This window comes from Pecten maximus, chromosome 18 (genome assembly GCF_902652985.1).
Source record: "Pecten maximus chromosome 18, xPecMax1.1, whole genome shotgun sequence".
NCBI classification, from domain to species: Eukaryota; Metazoa; Mollusca; class Bivalvia; order Pectinida; family Pectinidae; genus Pecten; species Pecten maximus.
Window position 1 is genome coordinate 29,898,071 of NC_047032.1, and position 26,154 is coordinate 29,924,224.

The 26,154-nt window shown below is 37.0% G+C and overlaps 1 protein-coding gene across 2 annotated transcripts in view; it reads right to left on the reverse strand.

Annotated features, from left to right (window-relative positions):
• Window positions 1-26,154, reverse strand: part of LOC117316789 (myosin-16-like) — a 98,240-nt gene that overhangs the window by 11,310 nt on the left and 60,776 nt on the right. For both annotated transcript variants that reach the window (XM_033871557.1, XM_033871558.1), the window contains 7 exons: window positions 19,831-20,001; window positions 11,973-12,086; window positions 10,915-11,028; window positions 10,140-10,226; window positions 7,094-8,071; window positions 856-1,128; window positions 136-303 (listed from right to left, as the gene is read on the reverse strand). In XM_033871557.1, coding sequence (XP_033727448.1) covers window positions 136-303; window positions 856-1,128; window positions 7,094-8,071; window positions 10,140-10,226; window positions 10,915-11,028; window positions 11,973-12,086; window positions 19,831-20,001 — 1,905 coding nt within the window. The remainder of the gene's footprint in view (window positions 1-135; window positions 304-855; window positions 1,129-7,093; window positions 8,072-10,139; window positions 10,227-10,914; window positions 11,029-11,972; window positions 12,087-19,830; window positions 20,002-26,154) is intronic.

The window sequence follows — 26,154 nt, forward strand, 5'->3', positions numbered from 1 at the left end:
ACGTACAGTTGAAGTTTACGTTTTTTAGAATCATTGTATGCTTCCGTAAATATCACCAAGGTAATTTCAATAATAGTTGCTGTCAGACTGGCCAATAACAATCGCCGTAACACTGACCAATGAAATGTCTCGAACCTGATTTATCTTGCTCTGCATGTTTGATTTGTCCACATCCCACCCAGACCGTTCAGTGGTGACCCGGTTAACCAATTCTGCTCGCTCATACTCCTGATCAGCTAGCTGGTTCTTTAATTCCTCTATCTTGTCATGAAGATCTTTAGCCAGTTTCCGACCCTCGTCAATCTAAACAATAACAATATTGAAACATAGATTAAGTTGATTGTGCTACATCTCCAATAAAGAGTATTTATAGACAGACTGAAAACAAAAATAGGCCGTTGAATATTTTTAAAAATGATCAAAGTGTTAAATACCTTACTCTATTACCACCCTACAAAAATTTCAGCTTGTCTTCCTATCTTTTGAATTTAAAGTAAATACATAATCAATTGCATCCCGAATAATTAATACGCATCTTTGGTCACTGGAGGCTGTTACTTATTTTATCAATTGTTGGAGTAAATAAGATAACTTGCTATAGCTTGGGTTCCGTTTTGTGACAAACAGTGTATACATCGCTGATAGCGGTGTGACATGTTTAATTATACAGACTTAATGCTATTTATCCGGGTGTGCGATACAGGCCCTCTGCGCCTCTTTTTACTTTATCACATTACCTTATAGTTAGCATATGCTTGTCATGTTGAACTCATGAAACCATCCAGTAGATAATCAAGAATGGTTATTAGTTTTTTGTCATTAATTTCAGAAATAAAACGAAGCTTAAGCCCTTACCTCCTTGACGTGTCTCGCGAGGATGTCCTTCTCCTCGTTCCATTTCGTCAAATTCTTAGCGTAAGTGACTTTCATCTGGCTCATGCCTTTCTGTACTCCCCGTATGATTTCTTTATCCAGAGTTTTCTCCCTTTGCATTGTGTCTAGCAGGGAAAGGAGTTTCATGTGTTCTTTTTGAAGGTTCTCGAGTCTGGTCTCGTACCGAACCTTCATAGCAAGGTATTCGGCCCTGAGTATCTTCTCGTGGTGCTGAAGCTGGTAGGCTATATCCTCCTAGAATCACAGAAACAGAACAGTTATCAACATAGTATAATAATGTCTCATCAATGTTTATATCAATAATAATAATAGTAAAACAAGATATTATTAATTTAAAGAGGCAAACTCCACAAACCGTGTCCACATTGCATGTCACCAAAATGCATCAACTGGCACATATAGTATAAAACTATATACATGTACACCAAATTAATAAAAGATAATAATAGTCCGAAGATGAAAAAAGGCTTATCAGACCGAAAGTTATATACCAATTATAGAGATGGATAGAAATTCTTGGAGATGCAAGTATTTAACCACACTAAATATACAGGAGCTCAAACATTTTGTAGGTGGTAATAGCTTGATGTGATTTATTGTATAAAATTATCGAAATAATTTCCAATTTCCAATCGATAATAATAATTATTTGTCGGATATGAAGCACATTTTAATAACTAATATCATTTATTTAGTTTCACTTGCTAAAATCAATTATTGAGATTGCTCATACAGATTCTGATTGTGTTACTTTCCAAACATAAAACATTTGAACTGGTTACAGGCGGAGACACAAACTTGCCAGCGTGAGATACGAATTTAGTAATATATCAGTGTGTACCGACACATGCACGTGATACAGCAGTGTCATGTACTTTGTTCTGTAATGACAGTGATGATAGGGAACAAAAATGTACAAATCCAACAGTAATAGAATTATATAAGACAATAATTTTATAATGTTTGCACTTCCTTGTTTTTATTGGATATATCATTGTTCCTGCTTCATAAACCACGTTAACGATCACGTAACCATAGAAACGTGTTCAAGCACACAATTTCGGTTAACGACGATTACGGAATCAGACACAATTATCTGTATTGAAAATTATTTAAATATTTCCTAAATACACTTCAGGTGTCCACCTATCTTGAATATTTATCTTCATTGTTATTATTATACAGATAACATTTTTCAATCTTAAAAGCAAAAATAAAAGTGCAAATAAGGCCACCTGGTTTAATTATTACACTCGACATCTACTTTTTTAGCCTAATATGTGATTAATGTATTTCGATTAATGTAATACTGTCTGAATAATGCTATATATATTAATATGTTAAATAATGTACACAAGTTATATTGTCATGCATATAATTATGTAAAATACGACAAGCGACTATACGTTAATAAGTAAATGTTTGATAGGTTAGAACGCTGATAAGTGAGACGTTATAGTAGAATTAGTGACAATTAAGGAGAAGCACCATTACCATTACACAGAGTGGATGTTTCTCGGAATATTTATGGCGGTAGACCATGGTGTTACTCAAGGTCATTGATTAAACTCTGAGGTAACTGCTGATGGTAGATTCTGAGCATACGTGGGGCTCGAAATTCTTCGGTAACGAAGATAATATGTGTAACAAGCGAAACACTCCTGATTTATTTCATGTAGCTTGTAGTAATTTCTTTTGAAGTAGATGAAACTAGATCAAGGTATTATGTATTGTAATGATCCTTAGAATATTACGAGTATAAAGAACCACCTCCCCAATATAATCACCCCACGATCCTTCTACTGCCGCTGTAAAACAAGACCTGTGAATTTAGTTTTACTGCATTAGATATGATCTTATTAATCCCTATGTAGTTGAAAATTTTTGTAATGATCAGTCAGGAGAGCTTGTTGGGCACATAAGCTTACTATACTTAGACACACGTGAGGGTAGCACTATCAGGTTTTATGAATGGATACTGCAGCATTGATGGTAAACAAGATTCCTTTACAATTGTGCAATTATATTTGATCATACGCAAGAAAGACAAGTTTACTAATAATAAACAATTATTTACATTTTTCATTGTCTGAATCTGAAGCTTATCAAACACAATGTGTTCAATTATGGAAGTTTAAGCTTGGTGATCGGTCAAGAGTGGCAGGCACAAACTGAGTTTCTTGTCTAAAAATTACCATAAAATAATAATAAGATACACTATTCGATCATAAATCTTAAAAGTATGCCCATATTCATCAATGAAAAAAAATGATTAAAAACAAAGATTTATTAAAGAAATGTTAATTATGAAATAGTAATAAACAATTATGAAACTAATGAAAAATGGAAATAAACTAGAAAATAATAATAAAAACACTTAATTTGTTTACGTTTTGTTACTAACACTTGGTGATAAAGATTGCACTAACATGTGATTATACGGTCACATAACTGTTTTTCTTCAAGTGGAATTTCGCGTTTTTGTTATCAGTTTATTTTGAGCCGTAACAAATGTATTATATAACTTTGTACGTATATATTAAATTCCCCACTTGAAATATTTATTCTCTGATTACATTCTTTTTGCCTTTAGCTTAATGTACCACCCACGCATCTAAAAAGGACGAAGTTTTAATATGTTTCTGTTAAAGTGTATTGGGTGTTCAACTGATGGTTTGTAAAGACCTTTAATATTCGTAAAATAAACATGTTTTTGTATATTATACACATTTTAACACATTATAAAGAGGAATGCAAACTTAATGTACATTTAAGATTAAAACCAGGTATAGATGCGTAACTGTTACTATTTAAAATGATAAAAAAAAATAATTTTAATGGAGCGTTTTATCAAGAGGTCCATAGGGCCTGCATGGCTAGCCTGGATTTCGATGGTTATGTAAAAACACTTGACGTTATATTGCAAATACTTTTTTCTAGTATCATTCCTTCAAGATTCAAAGTCAATTAAGTTAAAAAGCACTCAAAACTACTTTAAAGGATTTATGACTGATATTCCTTTTGGATCCCACCCCTCCAATCTATGACGTGCGACCCTTGTTTATACATAATTAGTTCCCATTCACCAAAGATTGCTTCAGACCAATTATCAACCAAATCCTTTCATTCATACAGAAGTGGAAGAATTTTGAAGAATTTGCCAATATTTCCCTATCAGGCCTTGCCCCAGGCCCCGGGACGCCAGACCCACCGTATATATAAAATCGGTTCCCCTTCACCCAAGTTTGCATACCAAATTTGGTCAAAATATTTTTAGTTGTTTATGACAAGTAGCGATTTAATAGGAATACGTTTGACAACGGACGCTCAACGCTTGAAATGAAATCGGAGAAAATCTAACAAGATACGATAAACTTAATAACTTGTGGCGAACTAAAATCATTCCGTTTAAAAAATACGACATATATGTGCAATGAAGAGATACCGCATCCTAACATTGTATATGGAAAATGTAATGAACACACTCATAATTAAGCGCAAGGCTTCAAGCGCGAAAAGTGCGAAAATATTATCTCCGCTAAAACAAGTACATTTACAGCACGTTGTGTATCTGTTATTTTTTTTATAGAATTTCGTAGAAAATTTAAAAGAAATCGGAAGGATCATTTCTTATAGTTATCACTCAATTAATCCAAAGAATTGAATGAAATATATCCTACGAAAATTATAAATATATGTCTAGATTTTGGTAAGTTTGTAAACAATTAATTCCAATAAGCTTTAAATGGAGAAATCGTCATGCTAACCAATCTTTTAACAAAGATAGTCTTCGATTATCTGTACCTTTTTGTGAAGAAACACGACAAGTAATATATCATTTTAGCTTAAGTGAGTTATCATCCAATAACCTGGTTACCATAACAAACTGGAGGTATTTTAGGCTCTGTTTCAATATGCTTTACGGTGAAATGCTGTTCCTGTGCTCTGTTTTTATCCATCAGTGTTATTTTGACACTTGGCATATAATAGCAGCACAGTTTTCCAGAAGGATATTTAGACGGAAAAGTTACGTAATATGTTTTTAAGTTGATGGATACAGTGCTACATTATTTAAACAGTGCCATTAGGTGTTCAGGCGAGGCAGTTATTATCAGGACTGATTTTAAGACTATTTTGAGGTTGGCAAGAAATATAAAAAAAAAATGACAAAAAAAAATTGTTTTGGAATTACTATCTGAAATATATATATATCTAATATATAACAAAACATATCCTGTCTTGTCAGGCCCTTAAAGCCATAATCCCAGCTACATGCCTCTAGCCGAGAAATAACACTCATACTTCGAAATATACATATATATGTGAATATACATGTGTGCATGTGTTTATAGATCAAAAAAGTTCTACTTTTCTCACCGTCCGATTAAAAATATTTAAACAAATCAACATACAACGCTTATGCTTAACCAGAACATCGTTGTTTATTGATTTTTCAATGTGTATAGATATATATGTATAGATATAAAGAGTGGTTCTTTTTTTTATTGCAATTTATCGAGCTTTGAATATCTATCTTTAAAAAAGAAATGCTTTTCAATGTTCCAGTCTTGTGCTAAAATGTTAGTCATTAATTATTATTATATCATTGTTTGAATTTATGTATGCCACTGAAAGAAGGCTTGCATAGACTGTTGGCTAATTCTCGTTAAATCATTTTGATTTAATAATGAAAATTGAAATGAAAAAAGCTGCGAAACCAAATCGCATAACCGAGAAATGTCACATTTGATCGCCACATCAAACAGCCGCAACAAAATCATCTATCACAAAAAATATCACTCCCTACTACAAATAATCGAGATTTGTAAATATCACTATTGATTTGAAAATGCGAAAAGTATGGAAAAGTTTTTATCACGTTTTACTACATCCAAACAACAGTTTTAATTTCAGTAATGTGTACATACTGCCTTACACGTGCATTTCAGCATCACAAGACAAGTGACTGTGACCCGGCCCATCTGTCTTCGTTATCAGGTACATTAGAATGAACTTGCTTTTCATAGCCTAACTGACAGGGAAATTTACATCTAATAAACAAGTAGTATACAGAAGTTAACCAGATTTATCTTCAGACAAAACAACCTTCTATAAAAGGTGGCGTGAAACGTTCCGAATGGTATCACGAAGAACCCACGTGTTTAATTTATTACCATAGTAACGCGAGGGTGCTGGTTTGTCTATTCCGACACCCTGATGTGTAAAGATATAGGGCAATATGTAAGAAAACGTTGTTCTTTTATCGTTTTAAAACTATTTCTATATTCCAAAATGATAAGAATAGACAATTTCTGTAAAATATATATGGATTAGCTTTTATTTTATAAAGATTGTATTTATCAATATTTTTATTGTAGGTATTTACCTATCAAGTTGATTAATGGGCTGGTACAGTTATCAGTTGTTTGGGGGCCGTATTCTCACACTTTATAGCAGCAGTAATTAGATTTGTTACTTAGGTATCTTGGAACATATTAAACAACATTAACCCCACAGAACGTCGTCTTACTCTTCATTACCATTCACAGATATAACTTATCTAATTTTAAGTACTATCACTTACTTGAATACCCATGCCCCACAAAAAATAGACCTTCCAATATGATACCTTTTGATAGAGAATGTTTTCGAACTTTATACTATTAACATGCTACTTTACATATATATGAACCTGCTTTATATTTTAGTTTCATTCGTTTCCGCTCCGTTCGATAAGGTTTCGTTAATTTGAAATATTATCTTTGGTGTTTAATAAAAAATACGAATAAATAATTAATATTGACACAACTATCTGCGATGTATTCATTTTGTGCTGTATTCAACGACCGTGAATACATCGGCATTAGATCCCACGAATATTGTCAGAAATGCAGTAGGTTCATCGCTAAACACACATGCGTGGAATACAACAGACAAAACACCACTGTTTTTTTACACACGGCATGAAATCATACAGTATCTCAAGTGATAAGGACACTTTGAGAAAAAATGTTTTTATCAAATAATAAGTAAATAAAAGTTATTTCTATATCTCGAAACATAATGTATTATGATAGCATGCCTTTTTTTTTTTGCATTCTTCCTAAAATCTAATACTAATTTGTCATGCACAACGGACAGGACATCTTGTGATATTAATACGACCCTTTTCTCTCATTTGCCTAAGGGCCGGACATACCTGCGCTCTTAGACGATCTAGTTCCTGAGAATTTTTGTCGTTTGTGCCCATTTCCGCCGTGAGTTGCCTAATTTTTTGTGTTAATTCCTCCTGAAGTTTGTACTTTTCTTTTTTCAAAGTTCGTATATTAGCGTCATTCTCGACCCGTAGCACTCTATAATCTGCCGAAATTTTCTCTTTTTGTTCTAGAATTCTATGTGTTTCCTTTCTTAACGTAGCTACAACTTGTGGCTCGTTTTTGTCTAAAGTACTCTGATACATGTGTAACTTTTCGCGAACTATATTTAATTCTGCCTCTAAGGTAGACCTATCTTTATTCCATAATACCATAGCTTCACTTAATGCTTGTTTTGCCTTTTCTAACTCGGACTGTAACGTACTATTATCAGTATGAAGTTTACCCAAGTTGGTGGCCAAACTATCAAGATCCCGTTTCAGCCTTATATTTTCGGTTTTTATATCTGACTGTGTAACGCTACCTATTTCTGATATTCTTTCTTCCAAAACTGAAATTTCTTTGTCCTTTTTGTCTATCGTTCCCTGCATTTCTGTCAATTCGTCATTAAAATAATTTATCTCACGTTCTTTGTCAGACACATTCGTATTGACGGTTTCCAAGACAACATCCTTCTCGCGTAATCGTTCATCCCTCGTGCGCAAACTCTCGCGGAGTTCTCGGAGTTCCTCGTCCTTTTGCGAGATTTGATCAAGCATGGATTGCATGTCTTCCTCCCGCTGTCGAATAATTTCCTCATGTTCCTGTAATATTTCCTCCTTCCGAAAAACAACACTGACCTTATCTTGGATCATAGTTTCCAATCCTTTCAGAAGTTTCTCTTTCCGAATGTCCTCCTCTTTCAGTTTTGAAATGGAGTCTTTCAAAGCATCACAGTCCTCTGTCATCTGTTTAGCTTCCTTCAAAAATGTTTCTTTTTCTTTGTCTCTAACAGCAATTTGATTTTGCCAATATTCGTTCACCTGTGACGAAAGAGTAGGAGTATTTAAATACTTAGCGAACGTTTGTTTAAACATGGTTTATGTTTAGTAAGTATCCTTTAATCTTACCTGATAACTGTGGTCATCTAGATATAAATGTTTTATTGTATTATATAGAATCATAACGTCACATGAACTTGATATGATCCAATATTTTGTCAAACCTATAAACAATCATTAGCACTTACATCATATAACGATATGTATTTTACTACCGATTGTAGATGATTAACTAGCTTATCATTTCTAATTGGTATGTATTAGTTACCAACGATAGGTAAGTCTTTAGTTGTGGTACCTTTATATTTATAATTATATGATGTTAACTACTAATCGTGTTGAATATCCTCCTTTACTACCTTGGAATGGTAAACGTTACTAACTTCTTGAATGTGAGCTCTAACTCAACCGACTTGGAATGACAAACGTTACAAAAAATTTTAAGGTGAGCTTTTACCATCTTGGAATAATATATTTTACTGACCTCTCTAAGGTAAGTTTATAACTCTACCACCTTGGAATGGTATATTTTACTTACCTCTCTAAGGTAAGTTTATAACTCTACCACCTTGGAATGGTATATTTTACTGACATCTCTAAGGTAAGCCTCTAGCTCTACCACCTTGGAATGGTATATTTTACTGACCTCTCTAAGGTGAGCCTCTAACTCTACCACCTTGGAATGGTATATTTTACCGACCTCTCTAAGGTAAGTTTATAACTCTACCACCTTGGACTGGTATATTTTACTGACCTCTCTAAGGTGAGCCTCTAGCTCTACCACCTTGGAATGGTATATTTTACCGACCTCTCTAAGGTGAGTTTATAACTCTACCACCTTGGAATGGTATATTTTACCGACCTCTCTAAGGTAAGTTTATAACTCTACCACCTTGGAATGGTATATTTTACTGACCTCTCTAAGGTAAGTTTATAACTCTACCACCTTGGAATGGTATATTTTACTGACCTCTCTAAGGTGAGCTTCTAGCTCTACCACCTTGGAATGGTATATTTTACCGACCTCTCTAAGGTAAGTTTATAACTCTACCACCTTGGAATGGTATATTTTACTGACCTCTCTAAGGTGAGCCTCTAGCTCTACCACCTTGGAATGGTATATTTTACTGACCTCTCTAAGGTAAGCTTTTAACTCTACCGCTTTGGAATGGTATATTTTACCGACCTCTCTAAGGTAAGTTTATAACTCTACCACCTTGGAATGGTATATTTTACCGACCTCTGTAAGGTAAGTTTATAGCTCTACCACCTTGGAATGGTATATTTTACTGACCTCTCTAAGGTAAGTTTATAACTCTACCACTTTGGAATGGTATATTTTACCGACCTCTGTAAGGTAAGTTTATAACTCTACCACCTTGGAATGGTATATTTTACCGACCTCTGTAAGGTAAGTTTATAACTCTACCACTTTGGAATGGTATATTTTACCGACCTCTCTAAGGTAAGTTTATAACTCTACCACTTTGGAATGGTATATTTTACCGACCTCTGTAAGGTGAGCTTCTAGCTCTACCACCTTGGAATGGTATATTTTACCGACCTCTCTAAGGTAAGTTTATAACTCTACCACCTTGGAATGGTATATTTTACTGACCTCTCTAAGGTAAGTTTATAACTCTACCACTTTGGAATGGTATATTTTACTGACCTCTGTAAGGTGAGCCTCTAGCTCTACCACCTTGGAATGGTATATTTTACCGACCTCTCTAAGGTAAGTTTATAACTCTACCACCTTGGAATGGTATATATTACTGACCTCTCTAAGGTAAGTTTATAACTCTACCACTTTGGAATGGTATATTTTACTGACCTCTGTAAGGTGAGCCTCTAACTCTACCACCTTGGAATGGTATATTTTACTGACCTCTCTAAGGTGAGCCTCTAGCTCTACCACCTTGGAATGGTATATATTACTGACCTCTCTAAGGTAAGCTTTTAACTCTACCACCTTGGAATGGTATATTTTACTGACCTCTGTAAGGTAAGTTTATAACTCTACCACTTTAGAATAATATATTTTACTTACCTCTGTAAGGTGAGCCTCTAGCTCTACCACCTTGGACTGGTATACTTCTACTTCATTCCCAAGGATGATAATCTCAGCCTCGCTTTGCTGAAATGTAACAGAGTAATGTAATACATATAAACAGAGTAATGTAATACATATAAACAGAGTCATGTAATACATATAAACAGAGTAATGTAATACATATAAACAGAGTAATGTAATACATATAAACAGAGTAATGTAATACATATAAACAGAGTAATGTAATACATATAAACAGAGTAATGTAATACATATAATCGAAATGAAATATGTTCATACTACAATTCGGTTTTTCCTCATTTGCACTAAAGCATGGAGTCGTGAAGAAATATGGCGATATTAATGAATGTTGATGTTTGAAATTGTTTTTAAAATATTTTTCGTAATTTCTTTAATATGAAATCAGCTTTACAATTGAAAAAGAAACGAACGATATGTTAACTTTTATTAACACTGACCAATTAAAAAATTCCACTCGATGCTGGTGTTATTTTCTAATGCGTCTTTCGACATGTGGTAGATACTGTTTATGCATGTTGCCAACTTACATACAAATTTCTTTTAGTAAGCCAACCAACAGAATATTTAAGTTACAACCATGTATTTCGGCTATCAACATGAGTTGTTTGTATATCGAAGTAAAATATAGGCAAACATCGCTACATTTAGTCACTTCAACTGAGAGAGAGAGAGAGAGAGAGAGAGAGAGAGAGAGAGAGAGAGAGAGAGAGAGAGAGAGAGAGTTACTAACCGAGGGAGTCTTGGCCTTGGCCCCCGTAGTGTCGTCGCCGCCGATTGGCCGCTCGATAACAGTGTCGACACTTCCGGATGGAGTTTGGTCTAAATCGGATTCATCTGTGTCAGCCTAGAACAGAGATTTTCAACATTTCATAGTAAGATTGTATAAATTCATCATTGACCTAGGCATTAAAATATTATATTCTCATACCTGCTAAACAAGACAACAAACAAGAGGCCCAATGCGCCCGTGTCGCTCACCGGCATCTACATGTAATGTAACCTTTCTCATAGTATGCTACAGGCCAATATCAGGTATCTGGTCCTGTTGGTTATTGAGAAGAAGTAACCTTAATGCTTAATGCTTACAGAATATCTGACCCCTGTAACCTTGAAGAAGGCCAAAGTCATTCATTTGAACAAATATGCCTTCATCCCTAACATGCTACAGTCTCTGGGACTCTTGCACTAGGGAATACAAAAATGGGAATTACTGCGCGCAAGTGTAAATCAAATATTTTCATAGAATCCTGAAGATTTAGATCGACGCAACGTAATTCCATTTAAAAAAAAAGATGTGAGCATATTGATTGGACTCCTGTAACCCCCCTCCACTCCCGTGACCTTGAATGTAGGTCAAGGTCATTCCCTTGAACAAACTTGGTAGTCCTTTACCTCAGCATGCTGCAGGCCCAATATCAGGTCTCTAAACTTCTTGTGAATATTGAGAAGTTGCTTAAATTTTAAAAGTTGGACGACAGCCGGACGACAGCCGGACAATAGACGGACGCCGAAACATGGCATATGTTCACGTGCCTTTCTGGCAGGTAAGTTTGAAATGCTTAAGGGACAACTTGCTGTGTTTAGGGATCCTCTCAATAGAATTTTTTTTGGCAAGCTATGTGTACACAATAATAATTTTATCACGGCAGCCTTGAATGACACAAAGACAGAATCATTGTTAAAATTCAAATCTAATAAACGTTCTCAACTTCTCAAACAAAAATAAATGAATAAATAAACACGTCTATTTCAACACAAATTATCTGAGCATTCAGTATTAAAACGTACCATAGCTTGACTGGACTGTAAAACCTTGTTTTCCTCCTCCAAGGTCAGCACGCGCTCACGCAGACCCTTTATCTGGTCACTGGCAATTCTTAAAAGCTTTTTACTGTCCATGACCTGTTAGAATTAAGATATCACATTTTAGTACACCACGTGATATAATGCCGGAAGCTGATTGGCGAAAGGATGTTTGTAGCTATATTTAGTACAAGAAATAATCAATTTCATTTTCGGTGTTGACGATTCTATCCCCTGTTGATGTTGTTGCTATTTTAAACGTGTTATAATCATAACTGACGATTCCTAGAATGACAAAACCGTTAACGTTGTAGGAGACAGTTCTGTTTTCATTATCTACCTTACATAATGTATCTATTGCTAAATTCGCATTTAAATGCGCCATTCCTTTGACGTTTTGTACAACCATTTGTAATTTCTGGAGGGTATGCTCAGATGGTGGACAACAGGTCCCCGAGGTTTGCTGTAATAAAGCCTTATTATGGCCTCGGTTCAAAATATACACCTGTCCTTCTAAATCATTCATTAACAAAAGTAAATAAATAGATAATAAAAAATAAATAAAGAAATAAATTAATCAATTAATTAACATTGAGTAAAATCATGGAGATAGGCATTTACCTGTATATACACGTACCTAAATACATTTTTGTTGCAATAAACAAAAATCCGAACTTCCCTTCTTGATTTCCAAAATAAGATCATCGCGGTATAGAGAACAACAGTATAATTAACGTAATTAAATCTGGAAGTCTATATCATTGTCTACCCATTCCTCGTCGCGTAATCTTCATGGTGATGATTTTCATGCATTCATTTCTTAAAAAAGTATTATTACTAACTGAAATATCACGCTCAGTTTTATATCATTTGATTACAAATTATGTATACAGGTGTGTGTTACATACGTTAATTTAAGTCCCCACAAAATTATCTGAATCGAAATTGTGGAAAAATTAATCGCAAATAAATATCTTTTGAATCAGTCTAGCATGAAAGTGACACGGACAGATGTACCCTTCAGTAAGTACATGACTGGGCTGTTTCAAATGATGACATATATGTATTTGATAGTACGTCAGGTTTGAACGGGTTACAATTTAAACAGATATTACATCATTGACCAGGAGTAATATCTTACGTAATTATAACAAAGTTTTAACTTTATAGTCATATATTATATATAATCTTAAATATTCCTAACAATGTTTTGTCATAATCTTACGTATATAATTGTTACATTTAGAAAAGATTATTTACAGTCGTACTTGGATTAAAACATAAATGTTACATATAATCTGTAGGGATGACAATCTTTATAATTTGTTTGTTGGCTGAGTTTATCGCCCCATAAACAGCCAGAGTCATTCTGATGCTGGGTCTCCTTGTATTAGTTGGTATCTACTCCATTGAACAACAAACAGGAGGCCCATCACACACCATCCAGAGCAATTAGACTGAAGTGTCTTGCCAAAGGACACGACCACGACACCACAGACCGGCATGCTTCTCATCTTCCCGAGAAACACAAACCGACATGGGTAAGAAGCGTCGAACCACGCACCTGGGATCTTCAGCTGAGGGTCCGTGGTGGGCACTCTAAACGATTGAGCTATCGCGCCCCCACATCTATGTTTACGTGGCCGAAGATATAATAATCTGAGCTATCGCGACCCACTCACCTGAGGTTACGTGGCCGGTAATCTAACCGATTGAGCTATCGCGACCCACTCACCTGAGGTTACGTGGCCGGTAATCTAACTGACTGAGCTATCGCGGCCCCCTCACTTGAGGTTACGTGGCCGGTAATCTAACTGACTGAGCTATCGCGGCCCCCTCACTTGAGGTTACGTGGCCGGTAATCTAACCGACTGAGCTATCGCGACCCACTCACCTGAGGTTACGTGGCCGGTAATCTAACTGACTGAGCTATCGCGACCCACTCACCTGAGGTTACGTGGCCGGTAATCTAACCGATTGAGCTATCGCGACCCACTCACTTGAGGTTACGTGGCCGGTAATCTAACTGACTGAGCTATCGCGGCCCCCTCACTTGAGGTTACGTGGCCGGTAATCTAACCGATTGAGCTATCACGGGCCACTCACCTGAGGTTACGTGGCCGGTAATCTAACCGATTGAGCTATCGCGACCCATTCACCTGAGGTTACGTGGCCGGTAATCTAACCGATTGAGCTATCGCGACCCGCTCACCTGAGGTTACGTGGCCGGTAATCTAACTGATTGAGCTATCGCGACCCACTCACTTGAGGTTACGTGGCCGGTAATCTAACCGATTGAGCTATCGCGACCCGCTCACCTGAGGTTACGTGGCCGGTAATCTAACTGATTGAGCTATCGCGACCCACTCACTTGAGGTTACGTGGCCGGTAATCTAACCGATTGAGCTATCACGGGCCACTCACCTGAGGTTACGTGGCCGGTAATCTAACTGATTGAGCTATCGCGACCCGCTCACCTGAGGTTACGTGGCCGGTAATCTAACTGATTGAGCTATCGCGGCCCCCTCACTTGAGGTTACGTGGCCGGTAATCTAACCGATTGAGCTATCGCGACCCATTCACCTGAGGTTACGTGGCCGGTAATCTAACCGATTGAGCTATCGCGACCCGCTCACCTGAGGTTACGTGGCCGGTAATCTAACTGATTGAGCTATCGCGACCCACTCACTTGAGGTTACGTGGCCGGTAATCTAACCGATTGAGCTATCGCGACCCGCTCACCTGAGGTTACGTGGCCGGTAATCTAACTGATTGAGCTATCGCGACCCACTCACTTGAGGTTACGTGGCCGGTAATCTAACCGATTGAGCTATCACGGGCCACTCACCTGAGGTTACGTGGCCGGTAATCTAACTGATTGAGCTATCGCGACCCGCTCACCTGAGGTTACGTGGCCGGTAATCTAACTGATTGAGCTATCGCGACCCACTCACTTGAGGTTACGTGGCCGGTAATCTTACCGATTGAGCTATCGCGACCCACTCACCTGAGGTTACGTGGCCGGTAATCTAACCGATTGAGCTATCACGGGCCACTCACCTGAGGTTACGTGGCCGGTAATCTAACCGATTGAGCTATCGCGACCCGCTCACCTGAGGTTACGTGGCCGGTAATCTAACTGACTGAGCTATCGCGACCCATTCACCTGAGGTTACGTGGCCGGTACTCTAACCGACTGAGCAATCGTGGCTCCCTTATTTGTAGTTACGTGACCAGCGTTCAAACGACAGACCTATCGCGTCCCCTCACTTGAGGTTACGTGGACGGCGCTCTTACCGACAGAGATATCACGGCCCTACAATGGTATGGAGACAAAGACCTAACGACAAGGAGATGTAAATAGCAGAGTCGGATATTACTGTAGGAGATCTTGACAGGTATTACTAGTCATGTTGTCTCGAAAACTACATTAGGAGTTTGTAACAATGTAGAACATGTCAGACTTCATTTCTGCTCTTAGATATTTCTGACGCGCCTTAAACTACGATACACTCTCTAAATGTCATTATTGTTTGGAAGTGCTAATGGAGTGACACTTCTGTAAAAGGAGTATCAGCTGGTCTGTCTCTTAGACGCACCTTAAGCAAAAACTTTGACAGAAAGAAGCCCTTCAGGCGAAGATTTTTTATTTTCAAATTTCTACAAATTCATCTTCTTATGCTTTGGATTGTAACGTCATCGAAACACTTTGAAGGTAACATTTACCTAATTCAAACGGGAGTTATTTACCCCCCTTTCTATATTGGAATATAAGCATTGACGCGCGTCATTTAAACTATCTATCAAAAAATGCCGTTCATACACCAGTGAACAACAAAAAACAGCAATTATTTCTTATATTTACATTTCAAAACTATTTTTCAACGTAATCTCTGAAAAAAATCATAAGAAACAGTATTCTACGTTCGTTATACGTAGTGACGAAACAGCTGAATGATCGATGTAACAGCGTAACAGATAGTTCCAATTTGGCGGGAAAGGTAATCAAGTACACAAGTACACAAAATATAGTTCCACACAAATTAATTATTTTAATCATCATGAAAGAAAAATATTGAAATGTTGTCTTCAGTTTTACAATTATTAACAAGTTTTAAAGTTGATAAAACATTATTTCATGTGTAATCAAACGCGATTTTATATTCACACGTCTGCATTCTCAATGTTGACGTTGGCACCGTCAACAATGTACTGTATGTATTCATACGCGGCAGGTTAATTGTTCACCTAGGAATGAACGCTAATTTTGTTAGTACCTTCATATAGAGAACACACAGTGGAAATGTAAATATATTTTGATGGTTGTAGTCAGTAACATCAAGTTGTTAAGCATACACTTTATCAACCCGCTCATGGACGTTAGATAAATAAGATCAGCGTTCTGTCAATGAGTGTTTGTAGAAGGATCGATTAAAAATGGAGCCCTCGTGAACACTTTTAAAACAGACCTACAGGACATTTTGAGTTGTCGTTATCGTAACCTAAAGTGCTAGTCACATTGTTTTTCTGTACAGCTCTTGATGAATTGAAATGTCTTTTACATTATGTTTCCTCGTAATTTAAATGCGTGGTTTAAACGATATACAGAAAACTACATAAAGGCAGGTAATTTGTCAGTTTTGCTAATTAACGGTTGTGATGGAAACAGCAATTCGACCCGAGGTAAAAGTAATATACATGTATCTATAGATTTGCACTTGTTTTCTTGCAAAACAAACAAAAGAAATTTTTCAACGAATCACACTCCAATTTCAACTATAGGAAACGAATTTTTCTTTAAGGCTTTCAGCGAACATTTTTTTTTTTATCATTTTCAAATTTCCAATGTAAGCCGTGTTGAGGAAGACTTAATTGATTCGCAAGGGTAGAGTGCGTACTAATATTCATCGGACAAAAAAATCCGTCGTGGAGAATATGTGATATAACAAGGAGAATAAGACATGGTGTTCAGGGAGCGAAAGCGTCTTCTTTTTCACCGACGAAAGTGGGCAGCGATAGCTCAGTCGGTTAGAGCGCCAACCACGTAACCTCAGGTAAGGGGGCCGCGATAGCTCAGTCGGTTAGAGGGCCGGCCACGTAACCTCAGGTGAGGGGGCTGTGATAGCTCAGTCAGTTAGAGTACCAGCCATGTAACCTCAGGTGAGGGGGCTGTGATAGCTCAGTCTGTTAGAGTCCCGGCCACGTAATCCCTGGTGAGGGGGCCCCGATAGCTCAGTCGGTTAGAGCGCCGACCACGTAACCCCAGGTGAGGAGGCCGCGATAGCTCAGTCGGTGAGGGCGCCAGCCACGTAACAGACGAGGGTCGGGTTCAACACTCCCTGGCCGTGTCGGTTTGTGTTTATCGGGAACCTTCTGTTGTGGTAACTCCCGTGTTTGTTCGGTGAGGTCACCAACTTCTACAAGCAGACGTCGCCTCACCGTGTCTGTTCACGGGGAGATAAACCCCGCCGGGACAAGCAAACAATCAAAGATGACAGGGAATACCGGTGTGTAACCGAAACCGAAATCGATAAAAGGAAGCAAAAATGATCACATTATAGATTTACACGGGCACTCTTGAAAACATTCTAGGAGTTCGAGAGAAGTATTGAAAAAGGACCAGGGGTTCCGGAATGTTATGTGTCTTCAGCTTCATCAACGGCACCCGCCATGTAAATCTCGGTAAAATCCTATACATTTCTAGACCGTCTTCACTAACTATTCATCCAGTTTTACGAGAAATATGATATGTTTCTTTGAACATACGAGTTCCAGGTACATGTGCACTCTAAACAGAGTCACGTTTGTTGGAGACGATAACTGCCCTATCAATCGTGTATTCTAGTGGAATGGAACCTCATAAATATAGATTTTATCCCACAAATGTAGAAATCTTAGATCAGTTTGATGAATTATAGACTATTATGTTACAGAACTATAACGTTTAACCGGGAATATTGTAGGTATTCATTCCCTGCCTGGTCATATCTAGCCATGATTATTAATATAATTAATGTAATCTAAGCTGACAACCATCGACATTTATTGGAAATATTGTAATGTTTGAGGCTTATCTGGATATAGAATGGCATGGATTATCAAATACTCGAAAATCATGATATACCCATGACGGACAAAACAGCTGTATGCTGCAGTCAAAATAAGGCAATATTCATATTGTTGTGCTTTTTACATGTTGTGTGTATTTTGCACATTCCTTTAAGTCTAATTGTTGTAAAGTATTTTTGGTGACTTTTAATGTAAACATTTTTCAGAGTAGTAAAAAAAGTTTAGAATAAACAAGAAGTATCTTTAAAAAAGATAAACGGCATAGTTTTCAATGCTGGTGGTTATAATGTAAAACTGCTGGTGAAATAAATTAACGAACTAATGCGTTTCAGCACAGATAACAAAATTATATCAGTTTAGAATCATTTTGGGTGACAATAAGACTGCATTTGAATCTGGTATATAATTTTATGAATGTGTCATTTGAAAAGACACATCCACTTATTCAGCTTGCATTCATTCTTTACTTTGTTTCGTTTTTAACTGCATATCTGCATTTTGCATTTTGCATTTACCGCTACATTGACCAATCACATACTTCATCTTGACCAGTAACGCCACCTGTCGCGTCATATCCGGAGCCAAAAGAATATTATACGGCTATGCCGAAAACAAATCTCTTGTAATCTTTTATCCATACACCATAATTATCAAATTAAGGAGGGATAAGTGCTCCTTCCATGACTTATACTTTCCCCGTTTTGTTGGGTCTATTCAGGTTTCCGTAACTTCCCTTTCGGATTTCAACAGTTGTGGTATTTAGTTTCACTGACGAGGCCTAGAGTGACTTAGACGCTTGAGATACCAATATCAAGCATCCCTGTCAATGAACACGTTTTGGTGACGGAGACTACAAAGCGGAAATGCCACAGTTCTACGATCAAATATACCTTATATATTGTATATCGTTAAAATATACGTGGATACATTTTTAAATGTTCATTTCACTGGATTGTCTTTCCAGATTCATCAGAGACATAAACAGATCCATTGATCATTTTCCAAATGTTCGACGATATACAATCGAATCTTGTTACCTCGAGGTCAGTTTGGTGACCAGAAAACTTCCGAGATGTCCCGAGTATTCGACGCAATCAATATATTTTATATAGAATTTGTCAGAACTGATTTCTTCCTTCGAATTATCGAAGTTGGGGATAACATAGTTTTACTGTATCAGATTTTTTAAACATATAAGAATTTCGATTTATGAAATTGTCCATGCAATACATCCCCAGATGGATACATAATTTCTGTAATTTTGGCAGTATTCGTTATGTATCTAGTGGTAAGCAAACGATAGCTCATATATCTTTAAATTCTCTATTGACCACATAAAGTGACAACCTACATGTACATGAGACAAACCGGAAGTGCGTTTCGTGTTACAAATTGTAGTAGTGATGGTTAACCTTGCAGCATTGTTTAAAGCTCATCCCACGTTCTAGTCATAAATGAGAGTACGTAGTCTGATAAAGTGTCAAAATAATGACGTGTCAATATTTGGTCCAAACAGGAACGTTATGTCAGTCAATTTACCATTGCTTAATTGTTCTCAACGTTCACTGCAAACCAATCCTTCATATGGTATCGCTGGCAAATGGTAAAGGCCAAACACAAATATAGTCGTGTTTTGAAAATACGAAGGTTTTACTGAACGCCATACGTTTGGGAGTATCAACATGAATTATGTTGTCTCGCTCGTGTGAGGATGTACATTACTTTCGGAGAGCGCTGACCTTTGACCTTATGAATTAGACATATGATAACTTACCTCAGATTGGAGAAGCTCTTTCTCCCGCTCGTGGAGTTTAGCGTCATCAGACATAGCGGACGACAACGTTTCCGTGGATACGAGAGCTAACTTCTTCTCAGTAGTCGCCACTTTCTTTCTCTCTTCTGCGAGGAGTCGTTCAAGACAATTTATTCGCTTCTTGAACTGGTTCTATGCAAAAGATAAATGAATATATCAGATGAGAGGAGAACGGAAAACTGTATGTAAATACTGACGGTATTTGCTGATAATAAGTGACAATATAGTTTCCTGCAAATGAATGTCCACAGACAAGCTTCAGTTGATATTGATTATTACTTCTTAACTATTTTATAAGAATTGCTGACTCTATGGATGTTATAGCTAATGTTATACTGACATGTCTTAAACGGAGTATAAAGATAGTATCTAACTGACCAGATAAGGCCTTTACCAAGCATATCCGGGATAATAGCTACTCCCAGAGACTAATATCTCTGAAAACCAACTGTTCGAGATTCGATTGTTTAAAACTTTACATTATGACAAGCAAGCAAAGCCAAGATTTTCTCGTCAACAAAAATACAATCATTAATTCACAATAAGATTTCAGTAATGCAAAAACATAGATTATGATTGCATAACATGGCACTCGGAAATTTCCGTCAAACACATAATCTTCGGGCGTTTGGCAAGCTCGGATTTTCTCGTCTATCGAGAATCCCAGATCCCTCCGTCGTATGCCGGAAAGCCCGAGATGATTACCAATGGACAATGCACCTTTGTCACTTTGACTATTCAGTGCATTTTGATATATAAGTAGGTGTCGTGTTTACGAACAGAAGGCTATACTCTGGTCACAGGAGTCAATTGTACAGCGAGGAGAGTGAATTACCCAGCCTCATTGATCGTCAAAAAGATCCGCACATGTACAATCTTATTTCGAATTGACCAAAATCACCCATTCCGATGATTTCGACATCATATGTATCAAATTGGTTTTCATCATCATCGAAATTTGAATCCGTATACAATACAGCTCTTTCATCAATGATCGTTGACGATGGGTCGTTATCATAAATTACAGATTAGCCTGATTTAGCAATGTGAGCGCTTAATCTTCCGTTACGATCCTTCATTGTGTTAATTGTAAATCCGTCGTCAGACGTTCCCATTAATAATCACGCGCTGATTTTCCATTAAATTATCAGACAATGAATTGCTAATCGAACATTCCCAATGGCAGAATTTTATGAAGGAAAATGTCTCAGTTTTAGCTGGATGGAGACGTGTGCACAACTTTCGAGAAACTCATAAAAACTGTTATTTTCAGCCGCAAATGCTGTCAAATAATCAGAAGCACTCATGTCACAAAACATCCGTGTTTTATGCTTTAAAAGGCAGTAATCAAACGAATTAGAAAAAAAGGCTGCTTATATCTGACATAGTTCTCCCTATGTAACTTTTCTGATGCTTGTTTTTACCTCATTCTCAGTGATCATTCGTGATATGTATTTTACCCTTATCTCATTGATCATTTTTGATATTTGATTTACATCATTCTCAATGATCATAAGTGATATTTTTTTACCTCATGCTCAGTGTCATTGGTGATATGTATTTTACCCTAATCTCAGTGATCATTGGTGATATGTATTTTACCCTATTATCAATGATCATTTTTGATATTTGTTATACCTCATTCTCAGTGATCATTTGTGGTACTTGTTTTACCCTTTTCTCAATGATCATTCGTGGTACTTGTTTTACCTCATTCTCAATGATCATTCGTGGTACTTGTTTTACCTCATTCTCAGTGTTCATTGGTGATATGTATTTTACCCTATTCTCATTGATCACTTTTGATATTTCTTTTACATATATATGTACATATAATAAACGCATGTACCTCATTCTCAATGATCATTCGTGGTACTTGTTTTACCTCAATCTCGGTGATCACGTGATGTATTTACCTCATTCTTAGTGGTCTTTCGTTATATCTGATTGACCTCATTTTCAGTAAGTATTCGTTATATTTATTTACCATTATGTCAATTATGAACATAATTCGTGATACTTGATTTATTTCTGTCCGTTTCCTCATAAAAGCCGATCCTTTAAGAAACATCAAGGGACCCGCCCTGAGTTAGTATTAATTCCAATTTGATATCAAATTAATTTTATCGTTATCAATAAATAACTATTCCTTTCGTCAGGTGTCATTTACCACCTATTTAGGGACAATCTACACTACTACAATTATTTTCTACAAATAGCCCTAAAGAATTGACAAGTTTGGGTAAATATATAAAGCTTGCTAATAAGAAAAGGTTAGACTTATTACCTCAATGAAATGTGGTCATGTGCACAAATATGCACTTTTAAATATGTAATTACATAATTATAAAAACATGAAACTATGATGTAACGAATATAAAAATACACTCTCCAATCATTGTTGTTTATCAGCCATTCCACGGTTAAATCTGTATATATGTATACTATGCCTGTACTACTGATGAGCTAGTTCGCTCAGAGTAATAAAGAACTTGAACTTGAACATCTGATTAACCTTATATCTTATTTAAGCTAACGATTCCGTTATTTCATTTACCTTGTTCCCAATAGAATTCAAGCTGTGTCATTTACATAAGATACCTACATTTAGTTCTTTGTTTACATCACTATGAATTTCAGTTAGGGCGACATGAAATATTTATCTGTCACCCAAATTGTTTAAATGCTAAAATGAATCTCAGTGATGTGTTGTGATGTATATTTACCAGATTCCCACTAGAACTGAGTCAGTGACAAATGATACATAGATGAAATAGCAAATACTTAGTTTTTTGTATCGTAAAATAAAAGCATACCTTGTGATCTATTACTACATTTTAGTGACCTAAATATGTCATAACATATTTCTAGCAACCCCATTTTGACCTAATCTTCAGTGTGTTATTTATCAATTTAAACGTTCTTCTTGTGCGCATGTTCACGATATTTACAACATCCTAGTGTACATGCATGCTATACGTAAATTGAGGGTGATCTGTGTATCTCTAAATTACGGCATTCTCTGTGGTTTGCATGACAACGCAATCTTTATTACCTCATTCTCAGTGGTCCTAAATAATATGTATATGTGATATAAAACGTTCAACAAAATAAATGCATATAGCTCAGTTTGATTTACCTCATTCTCAATTACTTTCAATGCACTAAGATATGCTAATTAGAGGTGTCCTAATTACCTCACTCTCAGTGACCCCGAAATTCAGGTACGCTCACAGTGAGATAATACGACAAATACATGAGCATGACTTACAACTGTCATGTTTTTTATCAAATCAACTTAAATAATCGTCGTTATTGCTCAGAAATCCGAATACACCTTTCCTATTAATGACTTGATCGACATTATGGTAATGCACGCTGTGCCCTAACTCCAATATAAAGTATGTAAACCCATCAGAATAGCACGTTCTGTTACCGAGGAATGAGCTCTGGACGTGTCTTAATTTCAACATGCAGTGTGATATGGTACAAATGTGCTTTTCTTAATTTTATCAGAATTAATTTTTTTATTCTCAGTGGCTTCCAAAGCAAGAACAGTACCATGACATATCAGAATTACCTCATTCTCAGCAATCAATTACGTTACTCTCAGTCATGCATATTACCCTGCTCTCAATGGACCGTACTTCTCTTAATAATAGTTACAGAAGAACAGTCAAACAATCTTCTTGACAAATTGTGAATTCTACACCAATAGACAATTACTTCTGTCTATTTTTACGCCCTGATAAATGTGAACACACATGTTTGAGACGAAGTTATCAGCAAAGTTATCGCTTTTTAAACAGTCAAGCTCTACCGGAAAAAGCAGGTCAGGTGTTAACTAAAAATATGCTCTGACACGATTTCATTCCAATGGCTGGTTTATCACATGGGCTTTTTATGTGTAAGTAGTCGCTGTGCTGAGTATTTCAAGGGATTGCTGTTCTAACGATCTGATAGATTTCACAGGAGGGGGCAGTAAAGGTAGGGCACGTGTTGTCTTAAACCGCGTGTCTATCTTTATACTGAGTGAAAATTAACATTTACCACCGAGTCTGATTAACTGGGGGAATGTGGCAGAATCTCACACCACTTTATACGTAAATGTGGCAGAATCTCACACCACTTTATACATAAATGTGGCAGAATATCACACCGCACTTTATACATAAATGTGGCAGATTATCACACCGCACTTTATACATAAATGTGGCAGGATCTCACACCACTTTATACATAAATGTGGCAGAATCTCACACCACTTTATACATAAATGTGAAAGATTCTCACACCACGCTTTATACATAAATGTGGCAGAATCTCACACCAGGCTTTATACACAAATGCGACAGAATCTCACACCAGGCTTTATACATAAATGTGGCAGAATCTCACACCGCTTTATACACAAATATGGCAGAATCTCACACCATTTTATACATAAATGTGGCAGAATCTCACACCACGCTTTATACATAAAAGTGGCAGAATCTCACACCGCTTTATACATAAATGTGGCAGAATATCACACCGCACTTTATACATAAATGTGGCAGATTATCACACCGCACTTTATACATAAATGTGGCAGGATCTCACACCACTTTATACATAAATGTGGCAGAATCTCACACCACTTTATACATAAATGTGAAAGATTCTCACACCACGCTTTATACATAAATGTGGCAGAATCTCACACCAGGCTTTATACACAAATGCGACAGAATATCACACCACACTTTATACATAAATGTGGCAGAATGTCACACCACGTTTTATACACAAATATGGCAGAATCTCACCGCTTTATACACAAATATGGCAGAATCTCACACCATTTTATACATAAATGTTATGTCGTTTAAGCAAGAGTATGCCACGACTGGTATGGATTTTTGCCTAGTCGCTTAAAGATTTGCTGTCAGTAGGGGTAGTATCGACACCTCACTGTAGATTTGTGGTGGGGACGGGCGTTGGTTTGATCGGATGCTGAAGCAAGCTTCATGTTGTTGTTTATTTTTACGTCTTTCCAAAGCCAAGGTCATGAGAGGTCTGATGACCACTGACAGACAGTTTAATATCGCTATCACACAAAAAAAAACTTACAACTGGACACGTTAGCGACTACATTATACTGAAAACGAGCTGACTTGTAGTGTAGTTAATAGTTCGGGTTAATCAAAGCAAGCATCTATTGACAATACATATCATTTAACTGTCTATAAATTAGTGTTATCAAATACATGGCGGAAGTTTAAACACAATGACACGTTGGAGACACGTTAATTCATAAGTAAGTCGGAGACCTCGCGACCCAGGGTTGTTGGGTGGTTCAGTGGTTAGTGCTCTCGGCTTTTACTAAGACAGCCTTTGTGTGTAACCCAGACGACACGTGCATGGTTCTTCGACACGGACACGCACATAATGGTAGTCGGTAAGACCCATTTCGTTCCCTCTACCTTAGTTTTGGTAATTGGCCCTTACCTGTCACTATACATAGTAGTTTTTACTTTGGATAGTCCGAATTTTCATCCTGTGACAAAGGGCAATGAATACAAGTTTGATTAAGTTAATTATGATTGTAATATACTAGATAACGTTCATTCATAGGTTGAAATGAAACACTAATATCAAAATCATTGTTGATCAGTCAGTAGAGTGCAGTTTGTGTCGGAGATGTTGTTTTCGAAACCTTGCCGTAGATCAGTCCATAGAATACAGTCTGTGTGTCGGAGGTCATGGTTTCGAAACCCTACCCAGTTCAGACGATATAGTGCGGTTTGTGTCGGAGGTCATGGTTTCGAAACCCTACCCAGTTCAGACGATAGAGTGCAGTTTGTGTCGGAGGTCATGGTTTCGGAACCCTACCCAGTTCAGACGATAGAGTGCGGTTTGTGTCGGAGGTCATGGTTTCGGAACCCTACCCAGTTCAGACGATAGAGTGCGGTTTGTGTCGGAGGTCATGGTTTCGGAACCCTACCCAGTTCAGACGATAGAGTGCGGTTTGTGTCGGAGGTCATGGTTTCGGAACCCTACCCAGTTCAGACGATAGAGTGCGGTTTGTGTCGGAGGTCATGGTTTCGGAACCCTACCCAGTTCAGACGATAGAGTGCAGTTTGTGTCGGAGGTCATGTTTTATAAATCCTTCCGTAGTTCAGTCATCAGAGTGCAGTCTGTGTGTCGGAGGTCATCCTTTATAAATCCTGCCGTGGTAAGGAATGTATGACCTGATGTTGACGTCAGTTGCACGTCCTGATGTTTTAGTTACTAACTAATTCT